The sequence below is a fragment of the Thalia democratica genome, chromosome 6 (assembly GCF_965202585.1).
Source record: "Thalia democratica chromosome 6, ktThaDemo2.hap1.1, whole genome shotgun sequence".
NCBI classification, from domain to species: domain Eukaryota; kingdom Metazoa; phylum Chordata; class Thaliacea; order Salpida; family Salpidae; genus Thalia; species Thalia democratica.
The window spans coordinates 16778418-16791929 of NC_139170.1; the positions used below are offsets into that span (position 1 = coordinate 16778418).

Below are 13512 nucleotides of genomic sequence, written 5' to 3' on the forward strand. Positions count from 1 at the left end.
GTTTTGTAAGTCTTATTTGGTTCTGTTAAACGATCAACTTTTCTGTAATCTAAAAAAGCACTTTTTTAGTATACGAGTTTTTGTTCATAATGTTTGCTTATGGTATTAACGAATGATATACCCGAACAAATAACTATCTGAAAAATATACTCGGTATTTGTTTATGTCTAAAGCTTTGTATGGTCTGTAAACAGTATATAAGTAAAAAGTTGTAATAAGAAAAAGTATGTTAAGGGAAGTTTGTGATAAACTTAATGTCAAAATACCAACTAAGTCACATCCAACGATCGACCGTCATTTTAAATCATTTGAACAACAATTTCCAGAAAAGTTTGTTTGGTATAACATACAAAGCAAACCCATATACTATGTCAGGGAGAGCTAAGTTTACGATAAAGTGTAGACTGTAAGACTTTATTGTGCTATTATTGACAGCACTTTCAATTTTTACAAAGTTTTTGTAGCAACAATTAAATTTAAAATGACAATACCAGAAAAGCTTATCAATATATATATTTTTTAATTGAGTATTTTTAATCACTCCTTTTGCTGAACTAAACTGTTTTTTTTTACATTCATCGGAACGATATTTACAATCAAAATTGCAATCATTTAATTTGTTTCTATCAAAAGAATCGAGAAGTTAAAATGAGTTTCAATAAAGCAACATTTTTCATCAGACTGGTCTTCACAGTCAAAGTAAAAGTCACACACTTAGTATTTTTTGTTAAATCTTAAATTTGTTGTTATCGCATCTAAAAAACCTTCAACTAAATATTTCTACAAACATCTAAAATGTTGGCACTTAAGTCAAAACTCCTTTTTTTTACTTTTCAATAAATAAAATGGAGTCATACTAAAAGCTTTGGACTGCGAAGCTTGAAATCAGTCGTGAAAATATGATACACCAATTTTATTTCCAATTCTATTCCATTTAAAAGAAAACCGTTCTAAGTTTGTTAACAAAACACTTTATCATTTTATAAGTGTCTTCGCTACATAAAAACTAGGTGTGAAGCACTCTTTTGAGCGTTCGTCTTCTTTAAAAGTACATTCTAATTCGTTGTTTCAAGTTTTACTTTGTGGCACTAACAATTTTTTAATACTTTTTGAAACTTAATATTCATAAATAACGTATTTTTTAAAATAACCAAAGTAGCTGTAACACAAGATTTTAATCATCTGTAAATGTACAAACGGTTTTTCTTCGTGGAACAAGGTGTTACTTATAAAAAAAGCTAAATTTATTGTCTCAGAAACATTTTTAACTTCAAATACTTCATCAACGTACAATAGTCTGTAATTGCAATACTTTTTCATCAACCCTCCCCGGTAGTTTAACATTAAAGTTTTAGTTATCTTTTCTAATTTAGACTTATTTGAAGCTGATTGTTTATTAGTATAAATTAATTTGCACAATATTTATATTTTTGAGTCTTCACAAGTGCACTCATCAGATAAGTCTTGGCAATCGATTATTCCATTACAAACTTGAAATCATCACCTGGTTTTAACTGATCAAACGAGCACAGACTATAATCTAACGATAAACTGACAATATCTTACACATTTATCTGTAAATGATTTGGCTGTGTAAATTATTTGAACTTTACCCACAAACGTTACTTTAGTATTATAATGTTAGACCCGCTTCGTAAAATCTTAACAGCAATTTCTTGGGAATGTTCCTGCCTGATGAGTCATAATAAGGACAAAACAGTCGTAAGTTGTCTCGAATGCTATTGTTGGTGATCGTGTGGTGAAGTTCATTTCTTCTTTAACTAAATATATAGAATGGTTTAAAACACAAAAAGTATCTAAAATAGCTAAAAAAGCTTTTTATAAAAACATATCCTAGTACTTTAACTAAAATATACAAAGAAAGTGTTTTATTATAACATTTTGCTAATGTTTTTAATAAATCAATAACTATCTGGTCAGTATTTTTTAACGTTGTTATTTTTTCAGTATAGTTACAAAAAATACAATTATTTTGTAGTTACCATCTACTAATATATGACAATAAAACTTGGTATACTGTTTACTAATATATAAGTTCCTTTTTTTATAGTTTAAGTAAGATTTGAATTGTGCAACTTAAGATATAAAATTTATTCTTACCTTAATCAGGTTTACATTTTTTATAGATAACCTTTAGTCTTTAACTTAAAAGTTTACAAAATGCTAATTTAAAATGTTTAAAGTTTTAATCAGCAAAGTACATGTTTTGACTTAAAACTTGTTATGATTTATTGTTATGATAGAAGTTTACCCAACAGTAATTGTAAAATGAATTCACAACAAGTTTAGTCCAAATACCGTAAAACTTATATTATTATTATTAAAACTCATTAGTATACAACCAAACAAAAACTAAAAAATTAATTCTAGTGTTACTTTAACTTTCTTCTAATATACATAATCTCTTATATATATGAACTTGTCATATTGATAAAAATCTAAGAATACATAAAACACTAAAAACTTAGTCTTATTAAACTTGTTTTTCTTAAAATATTGTTTATTAAATTAGGTCAACACTTTTTTATGACTGTATAGTTTTAGAGTTACAACAGCTATATTTCTATAATTTAGTTATCGTTTTAATTTTTTTTTTGTTTCTTACATCATTGTTTTAACTAAAAGCTAACAATAATTTATACATTTGAATTATATTTTAAAATAAAAACAGTCATACTGACAGTTTATTTCAAATTTATTCAAGCTAAAAAAAATCACTGAACAAAAAAATTGTAGTTATGAAAATCCTTAAGTTGAATAATGTTTTAAAATAGTTGTTAACGAAGCTATTATTTCTGAAACAATAGAGTAAATTTAACTGTCAAAATTATTAGTTCTGTAGAAACGTCATTGCGTTCTAACATAAGGTATCGCTTGTTTTTTTAAAGCTTATCTTAAACTGTTGTGTTTAAGACCTTACACTTAACTTTACTTACAAAGTGTTAAAAACTTCTTTCTTAAGCTTCTCAAAAAAAAAAATTGGTACGGTTTTTTAGAAATAAGTTTCTGGTTAGTTTTCTATGTAAAATTAAATTTAAGTTACAAAACTGTTTTAATACTGTAACAACATTGAAAAGTACATACTGTAAATCTATTTTAAATGTGTTTGTTAACAAAAGAAAAATTAATATGGTAGAATTCGTATCTAATCGAAATTTCATTAGTTTACATGTAAAAATACCAAGTTTTAAAGTGGTATTTGTTCGAAGTTTCAGTTTTTTTTTTATTTATCTATGTTTTTTTTTTTTTGGCAATCGTATAGTTGTAATCTGTAAACATTAGTGTTTTTTAACAGAACTTAGAATTTTTTTATGTGCTTTAACAGAACATCAAATTCTTAACTTCTACATAGGGTTGCTAAAAGTTTTTTTTGTAAATTTCTTCCATGTTTCCTGAACTTCTTGAACGTTTTCGATCCTTTTTTAGTAAAAAATTAACGTGTAAAAACAGTTTTAAATAGTATAACAACACTGGAAAGATACTGTAAAACAACTTCAAATGTGTTTTTTAATGAAAAAAAAACTAATGATATGAATTTTTTTTTATCTATATGATAGATTTTTCGTATCTAATCAAAATGTTGTCACTTTTCATTTAAGTATTTTGAAATTACAGGTATTTTAGTGGCTTTAGTTCAAAATTCCTGGTTTATTTTTTTAATTTCAAGTTTTTTTGTTTAAATTGTCAAACTTTAGGTTTTTTGGAAACCCCGAATACATCAAGCTTTACAAATTATTCTAGTTGTTTTGTACAAACTATAAACTCTATGGCATTAAACAAGTATCATAGTTATTTTTAGTTTAAATAGCTCATATTTATCTTATAAAAGGTCAACATGCAATTGCATTTTACTTTACTAAAGATTTAGTAAAACCATAACAATAAATAAACATTTTTTATTTTTGGCCAAGTTCTTGATTAATTATTCATAAAATAAAAACAACTTTTTGATGTTTAGTGCTTTCATTTGTAAATTTTTAGAATAGAAATTATTAAAAAACTAGTTTGGCTAAAACTTAACGTATGACAAGCTTATATTTGAGGCATTTAAAGTATATTTTATACTTGTTTTATTTTCTCATACATAATATAAAAAGAACTAGCATAGCATTGATAAATAACTTGACAATTTGATTAAAATCTTTCTTGTCTAGCTATCTTAATGATATTTAATCAACGTAAGTAAATTGTTACTTACTAAAATAGCTACTATTAAAAAAAATATTGCATCAGTTTTATAAAGAACTTAAGTGTGCAGAGTATAGTTTGTTATTTCTTATGAACAACTTATTAATTTAAATATTTTTATTAAACTAATGATATCAAAAACGTCATAAATTGTGAAATGTATTTATGCTAAATTTTTATTTTTATTTCTAAATATGTAAAATCCAGTTGTACAATTTAGTATTAGTTATATATATAAATAAAGATAATGTTTTTTATGACTGATAGATCAAAAACTACTCAATAAATTTATTTTTTAAAATAACTCTATGTTTTTTAACCATAACAACTAAATATAAAAAATTCGTTGAAAGTTGTAACTTAAAACTTAAAAATAACAAAATACTTAACATCATTCACAATTATGAAGTACAACAGCAAAAAATAATACTTTAACTTTCTTAATTTTTTTTGAAATATTTAATATTTTATTTAAATATACGTTTATGATTTTTAATAAAAAATACAGTAAAGACTAAACAGGCTGTTTCTAGATCGCAGATTATTAAACATATGATTAAAATTTCTGAAGGTTTTTAAAAAGAAACTGTTTAGTTTTTTTATAAAAACAATTTAACTTAAATATATTCAGATTATGTTCGATATTTGTCTTTGAAATAACAAACAAATCAATAACTACAAGCTAGCTTGTTTACTATAGGTTGATAGAATTTTGATGAAATTTTTAGGCTTACATTTATCAAAAAATAACCATCAAAAAATAATCCTTTATAAAATGTAAAGTAGGAAAAAGCAAAAATATACATTGACATAAACTATAAAAGCATAAATTTTAAATAACAACTTTATTGGCTTATTTCAAATAGAGCAAACTACTTGATATATTTTTAAATTGTTAGTTATACAACTTCAAAGTCAATGACTTTTTAATTGAGAAAAGCTTAAATAAAACGACATGATTTACATACAAAACAAAACACAAAAAAATCTATTTTGAATAACTTATTCAATAATTAAAAAGTATTCAGAGTTCAAAACAATTTTATTAAAAAACAAAAACAGATAATTCAATAAAACTGCTTAAATATTGAGCTTTTTTAAGAATTTTTTTTTTTAAGTTTAGTAATTGTTCACTAAAACATTTAGAGTTCAAAATATATAAACAACGTAATAAAAATAAACTATTTTAACACAACGATTTAAGAAAAAGTAGTATGAACATTTTCATTGTCTAATATTTAACATACATTTTCTAAAACTATAAAACCTCCATTAGACAAAATATTAGCCTTGATTATAAATGTCAAAATTAATCTAGTACTATTAAAAAAAAAAAAGTTTTAATTAAATAATTGTATTTTATAACTAAATAAAATAACATTAAATAAAATACAATAAAATTTGTTATTCTAATTTTATAATGTAGCTTTTTAAAAATATCATAAAATAAATAGCAAAAAATAATATCTTACAGAGATAAAAATAATTCTTTTAACACTGTTAACCTAAAAATCTGTTTTTAGTACTTATAAATTTTAGCTATTTAACAGTACTTTGTTGAAATTTAAATCAGACAAAGTTATACTTTCAAATTTAAAAAAAAAATGTTTTTCTTGTAAACTATTTCATAAATATTTATAAGCATATAAAAGTTTAAGTATGTATAACCAAAATAATGAGGTAATAGAATAGGAATTGTATCTATAGAACATCAATGTCTTTTCCTTCAAAAACTTGGCTTTTTTCAGGCAAAACCCCTATAAAATTAATAAATAACTTTATCAGGAAAATTTTAATTTAATTCAAAAGTATTGTGTATTTTATATTTTCAAGTTTTCAAAGAATATTAATTGCTAATAATATTTGGTAATGGAGATCCAAAGAAAAAGTCCGTTAGAATATGTAACAACGATTTCTAAAGTATTTAAATTGTTTTATTTGATTTGCATAAGTTATGAGTATAAAATAACTTTATCATTAATTAATCTAAAGTATTTGATCATGAAAATCTTTTATACTAAATATCATTATTTAGCTAATTACTTGGAAAAAATATAACCTTTAACAACTTAGTTAAAAAAAGTATTTGCAAATTAAAAAAAGTCTTACATGCACTTTTGTACTTACAAAAACAAAATACAAGTTTAATTTACGGGCAACTTACCGATTTCTTTACTTATACTAGAGTTTTTACTCAATGACATTAAAAACTCATACAATGTTATTTTTGAAGTTTTTTCCAACTCTTCTTCAACATAATCTAAGTTTGGAAATTCTACTTTATCAGATTTGTTTTTGTAGCAAGTTTTCATGGATTCAAAAAAGAGCGATGTTTGAACACCTATTAAGAAGCTTTTATTTTAAATTAAGTTTGAAACTGTGCTAATTCTTTCATAAACAAAGTTAAAACTGAAAATATTAAAATTGGTATCTTAAAAAATGACAATTATTTTGAAGAATCAAACGACGAAAGAAATATATAGCACAATGTTGTGAGAACACTTCAGAATCGATCACAGGGTGACTTATGAGTACAAGTGTGTTTTGGACAAGTTATTTAAATACAAAAACTATTCGGATTAGTTCGGATTGTACTTAAGATTATATAAAAAAGAAAACTTATCTTTGCTAAAGACTAGAAGTAAAAGTTAAGGATTATATATGCATCGCAAAAATGTTGCAAGTCTGACACCTACCCAGTGTTGTACTTATAATTTGTAAAGTTTGTGCAACCAAGAGAGAAAAAAAAACTAATGATATTTAAATCTATTTTCTGTTCTGTATGTTAATGCTAATACATAGTTTTGTACAAACAATTTACCATCATGTTTGGCTAATATATTAAGTATAATTAAAACACAACAGATTTAATAAGTTTTTAAAACAATCAACTTCAAAATCATAAAAATTGATCATCATATTAAAATGCATAAAAAGTTAGCAAACCATTTGTATAAGTAGATGATGAAGCATTATCTTCTTGTTCCAATAAATAATCTTTGTTATTATGTATCAAATTTTCATATATAGATTTGGTAATGTTTATGAAGTCTGATAAAGTGATAAAGTAGAAGTTTTTTTTTTAATAACAAAAAATAAATATATTAACTAAATGTTACATTAATTAATAACTTAATAAAATAAAACAAACTTGAAATATAGAAGCTTTAATTTTTTGACTTAAAATTTAGAATAAATATAAGTTAAAAATACAGCTTTCACTCAATATTTTATTTTTTAACAATTATATAACATCAAAACTTTAACCTTACCTTCATAAAAAACCTGAAACTGAAAAGTGAAAAGAAAATCCAAAAAAGTTATTAAACAGTCTTTTGCATCATCAATTAAAATAATTTTAGAAATTTTCTGAATTATATCTAGTGGAAAATCAGGACATACAAGTAGTACAAGAGAATGATATTCTTTGACACTCAATAGCTCACCTACAACAAAGTTATTTTGAACAAATTGGGAAGATAAAAGTCCTCAGCTATCAAAATGTGCTAATAAAACTTGTACCTACAAGCATTAAAACATGTACAGAGTGTCTCAAAAAAAAGTATACACACTTTCTCCAAATTTAAGTTTCACTCCGTTTAATCTAATAATAACTTACGGGTTTAGTATGTGGCATAAATATACATAATGATATATCAAGGTTGATATTTACTTGAAGTATAATAAACTCCTAATTAATAAATTTTAAAGTGTAAATACATTTCTTGGGTCACAGACGTTTTTTTATGAGATACCCTGTTTAATTATTTTATAAAAAATACAAGACATGAAGCTAATTTATAATTTATTAAAATCTTTTTATACAAACTACAAAAAACTAACTCCCATACAAAGCAACATTACGAAAACAACTCCATACAGATTTTATAAAACACTTTTTATTCAATGAGGTACTTTTTACAAAAGAATATTCACGAAACAAAACATGATTTTCTTTGTGCACACTGAAGAAACTATAAAAAATTATCATAAAACTCAATATCTGAATGATATAATTTTTTTATATAACATCATTATGTACAGAATAAACACTATATTATATAATTGCTTATCTACCTTTTACACGTACAGGAGTTTTGTAAAAAATTTTTTTCAATAATAAACAAAACAGTTAACTATTACAATTTTCAATTAGTATATAGATTTAGTATTATTTGATGTTTAAGATTTTTAATGTTTACTTTAATAGTAAGTAATGCATTGCGTTCTTTATAGAAAAAACTTAGTTCACAAACAAATAAGCAAGTGTGTGCGAACCATTTAAAATCTTATAAATTTGTTTTAAGTTTAGAATATTTAATTTTAAATTTAATCGTTTATTTAAACTTACTAATTAGCTAAGAAGCTTGCAGCATTAACTTTTTCGTCAGTCAGTTGATGTAGCTGAAAAATTGCATCTTTAAGATAAAACTCTATGTGATGTTTATCTATAAAATGAATTTGCTTATTATTATGTATTTAGAGAACAAATTTAAATATAACACATAAGGTTCAATAATTAACTTTATTGTAGCTTTAAAAATAAAGTATATTCTATGTACAGTGCATTAAATATAGTATTGAAATATAAAAACCAAAGCTATCTACAAGTACTTCAGATTATATTTAATTTAAAAACTTATACAAACAGTGATAATAGCCAGTATCTGGTAAATTAGGGCAATAGGTGGTAAATAAGTTTTTTTTTTCAATTAATCTTATTTTATACATTAATAACTAAACTATTCAATATTGTTTATCTGCTAGGTTCCTTATAAAACTAGAAAAGCAAGAAAAAGCTATCTTATTAATAATCTATCTTTTCCTACAACATTTGAGGGGGTAGCTGTCAAATTTGAACAAGCATACAAAATTGCACAAGGGGACAAAATTGCACGAAGATACTTTTGCACAAGGGGTCACTTTTGCACGAGCAGACAATTTTGCACGGAGATATTTTTGCAAAGGTTGATTTTTTTTTTAATTAATTTAGCTTTTTTTTTTACTATCACTGTTACCCCTAACCCTTACCCTTGGTCAGTAACTTTTTTTGTTTTTTTTTACTCTCATGCAAAAATGTATATAGTATACTTGTGCAAAATTTACCTTTGGTGCAAAAGTATCTTTGTGCAATTTTGTTTTTGTCCAATTTTCCCCTTGTGCAATTTTGTCTTTGTGCAATTTTGACCCATTCCCACTTGAGAAATCATTTTCAAACTTTCTCAGTAAAATGTTTACAAGATTTTAATTATTTTATAAGGAGGAATTTTTAATCCCTAACTATATCTTTAAAAAAATTGTTTTTATTTATTGTTCATTAAAAAAATGTTGACATTTAAATGTTACAAAGAACATTATATAAAAATTTTAGGTATACTAATTTCTAAATATATATATAAAAACTCTAGTATTTTGACAAAATTGTACATGAAAAAGTGAAAAGCTTATGTATTAGTATTGGAAACTTTTTACAAAACTGACTTTTACATAAAACTAACTGAAAAGTACATATTCCGTGAAAAATACCCTATAATATATAAAAACAGATCAAAAAGTTAATAAATTTGCTATATTATATATCATCAGGATTTGAAGATACTAGTGAAGTAGTTTTGTAAAACTTATACACAATATATATTAGATAAATGATAAATAGTCACGTGCACGGTTTTTTCAAACTTATTTAACATAGGTCATTTAAAAAGTTTCTTAAACTAACATGAATAATGTGAAGTTATATGTCAACTAAAAGTTTAATAAAAATAAGTACTAAAGATTGAAGACAAAACCAGACTTTAAAAAACAAGTCTCTTAAACTACTTAAAATACTAGATGTAAAATAAAATCAAGAAGCTTTAGGAGTACTTGGTTTTGTACGATCAAGATTACATGAAAACCTAACCATTAAGTATAACTATACTACTTTTATTCTAAAAGTAGTATTTACATAAAAACTATTTTAAACAGCTATCTTTTATTTAAATTTATTTGCATAAAAGTCAAAGATACTTTAGAAGTTGTTTTAAAACTTTAATAAGTAGGGCTAAATAATAACTGCGTAAAATAACCTTAATACACAAATTTAATAAGATGTTATCTTTTATTTTACAGCTAAAATAATTTATAAACTATTATTGTTGAAGCAAACTATTTACAGGAACTTATTTTTATTGTTTTGTTTTAAACTTTATTTATATTATTTATATAGTGTACTATTTAATGTTTTAAATCTTAGCTTAGGATTTAAGGTTTTTTAGAAACCTTTAAGTTTATCATAATATTTAAATGGACAATACTTAATTGTACATAACTAAAGCTGAAAAAAATATCTTATAAGGGCATAGAGGTAGGTCCCCCTTGATTTTTACAAGTTGATCTTATTTTATAAAAATTAATCTGAGCTATCAGACATTTTTAAACCACATAAAATAATTAAGTAATTTTTGAGATATAAGCAATCAAAGTTAGTGACCTCAATAGGTTCTTAACGAAAGGCGCAAACCAAAAACGCAACAAATACTGTTTAATTAAAAATCAATCTTCTCCTTCATTTTTAAACCAATCTTGTTCAAGTTTTCACAGAAAGTCAATTATTAAATCAAAAAAAATTAAATGCAGCAATTTTTTTAATTTGACAAATAAAATTTTTATTAAAACAAACCACTTTTTTTTTTGTTTTTGTCTAAAATTTTTATTTTTTAATATTTTTAAAACTGCAACAATTGGAGTCTTTTAAACTATATAAGGAAAATTTCATAAAAGTTTGAGGTATCTAGCATAAAAAATTAAGGAGAAGATAGATTTATACTGATTTTTAAATTTCCAAGAAAAATGACCCCAAAAAATTTGCCGTCCCTTTGTTTGTATTGAAAATTTTTTACAAAAAATAACAATATCTCAAAACTTTAATAATATTATTTAATTCTATACTTAAAAGTAGTTTGTACTTAAAACTTTCATTTAAGAGCCAATGTTATTTTTTGTAAAAAAAATGTTGGACTCCCCCTTGCCTTAATATAAGCATTTAGTAAATTATTTATTTTTAAAATTAATTTAAAATTAGGTTTTTACAAATTTTTTTGACTAAATTATCAAATTCTAGGTTTTTCAAGGTTTTGTAGCATCCCTGACCAACAATTTTTTATTACAACCTCTTTTTCATTAAAAGTCAGGTTTATACTTCTTTTTTTACTACATTCTAACTAAAAAAAAAAAAAGAACAAACCTTAGCTTTAACAGGTTAGTTTTATTAGTTAGAACATTAAATTTTAGGTATAATTACATGCCATGTAACATACTTACTTGACCATTAAACATTGACCATTATTCAAAAAACATTATCTTTATTAAGGTAAAAGTAAGAATAATTTTTTCTACTGAAAAAAAAACTTCATTTTTTAGTTGTGATATAGCATTTACTGTATAAATTTTTTTTTTATATTAATTAAAATTTTCTTCACTGGTTATGCATATTTTTTTAAATATTATCAGCTTTCTTAAAAGAGATCATGCTGTCCAAACTTAGAAAAAAGGTAGTACAAACAAAAAAATTATCATTTTTTACCAATGCTTTGAATACTACGTTGTAATTTTGGAACTTACATACTATTAAAAAAGTGTTTAGAAAATTTTATTTTTCTTAATAAACATTATCTTGTATAATGTTGTGTAAACTGTTAATTAATGAATTTTAAACAATTAAAATTAACAACTTACCTAAATAGAGTTCATTGTCACTTCTTATTGACATGGTTATGAAGATTTTTGGATAATAATCTTAATTAATAATGTAAATGAAGAAAATTGTAAAATTACACTTAGCTCAACTTTAATAGCTTTCCTAGAAACAAGTTGTTGGGGACATTTAAAATGATCAAAGAATGCTTTTTGAAATACAACCACACAAGCTGCTGTTGAGAAAAATGTAATTCTCTATATTAGATACGGAAAATAGTAAAACTGTTTTTTTTCAATTGTAGCAAGTTAACTGAGTCTATTGAGTACTCAAATTTCTATCTTATTAAGTAATGCAAAAATATTTCTAAACAAAACAAAACTTTTTATTTATATATAGGTTAGTTATAAAGTTTTAGATTGTGTTTTTATGTACACTACACACTTTATAGTTTGTTGAACAACAAAAAAACGCTCAAAATGTTCGTTCCTTGGACCAGGTGCACGAAGAACCCTTCAGTTATCGAACCGCACACCACTTGGGTACCTTTTAACATCTTGTACACCACTTTATGAAACTTAACAAGATATAAAGTGCTTTTTATTTTTAACTTTACAAACTGATTTATATTGTTTATTAAACAAAAAAAAGCGCCCAAAAAAATGGTCCAAAGACCTGGCGACATAAAAACCTTCGGTTATCGAGTAATACACCAGGATAAAGTTTAATGTCATGTCAAGGATAGTTTTAAAACTAATTTCATACATTTTTATAGGTATAACAAGAAAATTTAAAAGCAAACATTTATCTTAACCAGAGGTCAGGTCAGAACTCTGCATCGGCATTCGGCAGTCTTTTATTATTATCAAGATTTATTTATACACTTGAAAATATACACTATAAATTTTTGCTTGTCTGATTTGTTATAAAAAAACTCTTTTACGGTATACAGCTTTTTTTATTTATACATAAAAAGTGTTTGAATCAAAAATTTATAACGAAATAAGAATTAGTTGAGCTGCATTGGGCATTGGTAACTCATAGACAAACTTTATATCTATGTCTTTATTTAAAATATAAGTTAAATATAACTTTAACTAATAGTAGTTTTATTTTCATAAAGACAACGACATTTCACAAAAAAAGTTCTACTAAACGTTGCAATGTTGTTTACTGACCCTTGACATGATCCGATACTCCTTTTTCCTTTTTAAATATATTTTTTTAATATAAAGGAAGTTTATTTATAACTTTTAGAGTCCTTTTGGCATATTTATTAATTTTAAAAAACACAATATTTTTTGTAGTAAACTAAATCAATTGTAAATTATATCTTTAAAATAAATATGTCTTTTTTTTGCCTTAAAAAATTTATCTAGTTTATTGTGTTTCTAAAAAATATTTTTTAAATTAAGTAAATTTTAAATATATGACTTGATTAAAATTTTAATGCTTTTTCAATTCTGTTTAACATCACATTACGACTAAATAAACTTGCTGCTTAAATCTGTTTTGTTTGTGGTAATATTTTAACAAAACTGTAGTAGTACACAAAATTTAGTGAGTTAAAACACTTGAAATTTAAGTATTTAATTTAAATTTTTTACAAAAATGATTATGTCTCGAAT

The 13512-nt window shown here is 23.7% G+C and overlaps 1 protein-coding gene across 1 annotated transcript; it reads right to left on the reverse strand.

Annotated features, from left to right (window-relative positions):
* Positions 1–5758: 5758 nt before the first annotated feature.
* LOC145838496 (centriolar satellite-associated tubulin polyglutamylase complex regulator 1-like) lies at positions 5759–12051 on the reverse strand. Its single transcript, XM_082946104.1, has 7 exons — positions 11926–12051; positions 8561–8657; positions 8053–8183; positions 7482–7655; positions 7156–7260; positions 6374–6550; positions 5759–5966 (listed from the first exon to the last, which is right to left on the reverse strand). The coding sequence occupies exons 1-7, from the start codon at positions 11957–11959 to the stop codon at positions 5911–5913; spliced, it is 774 nt and encodes a 257-aa protein (XP_082802230.1). The 5' UTR covers positions 11960–12051; the 3' UTR covers positions 5759–5910.
* Between the last annotated feature and the right edge of the window lie 1461 nt (positions 12052–13512).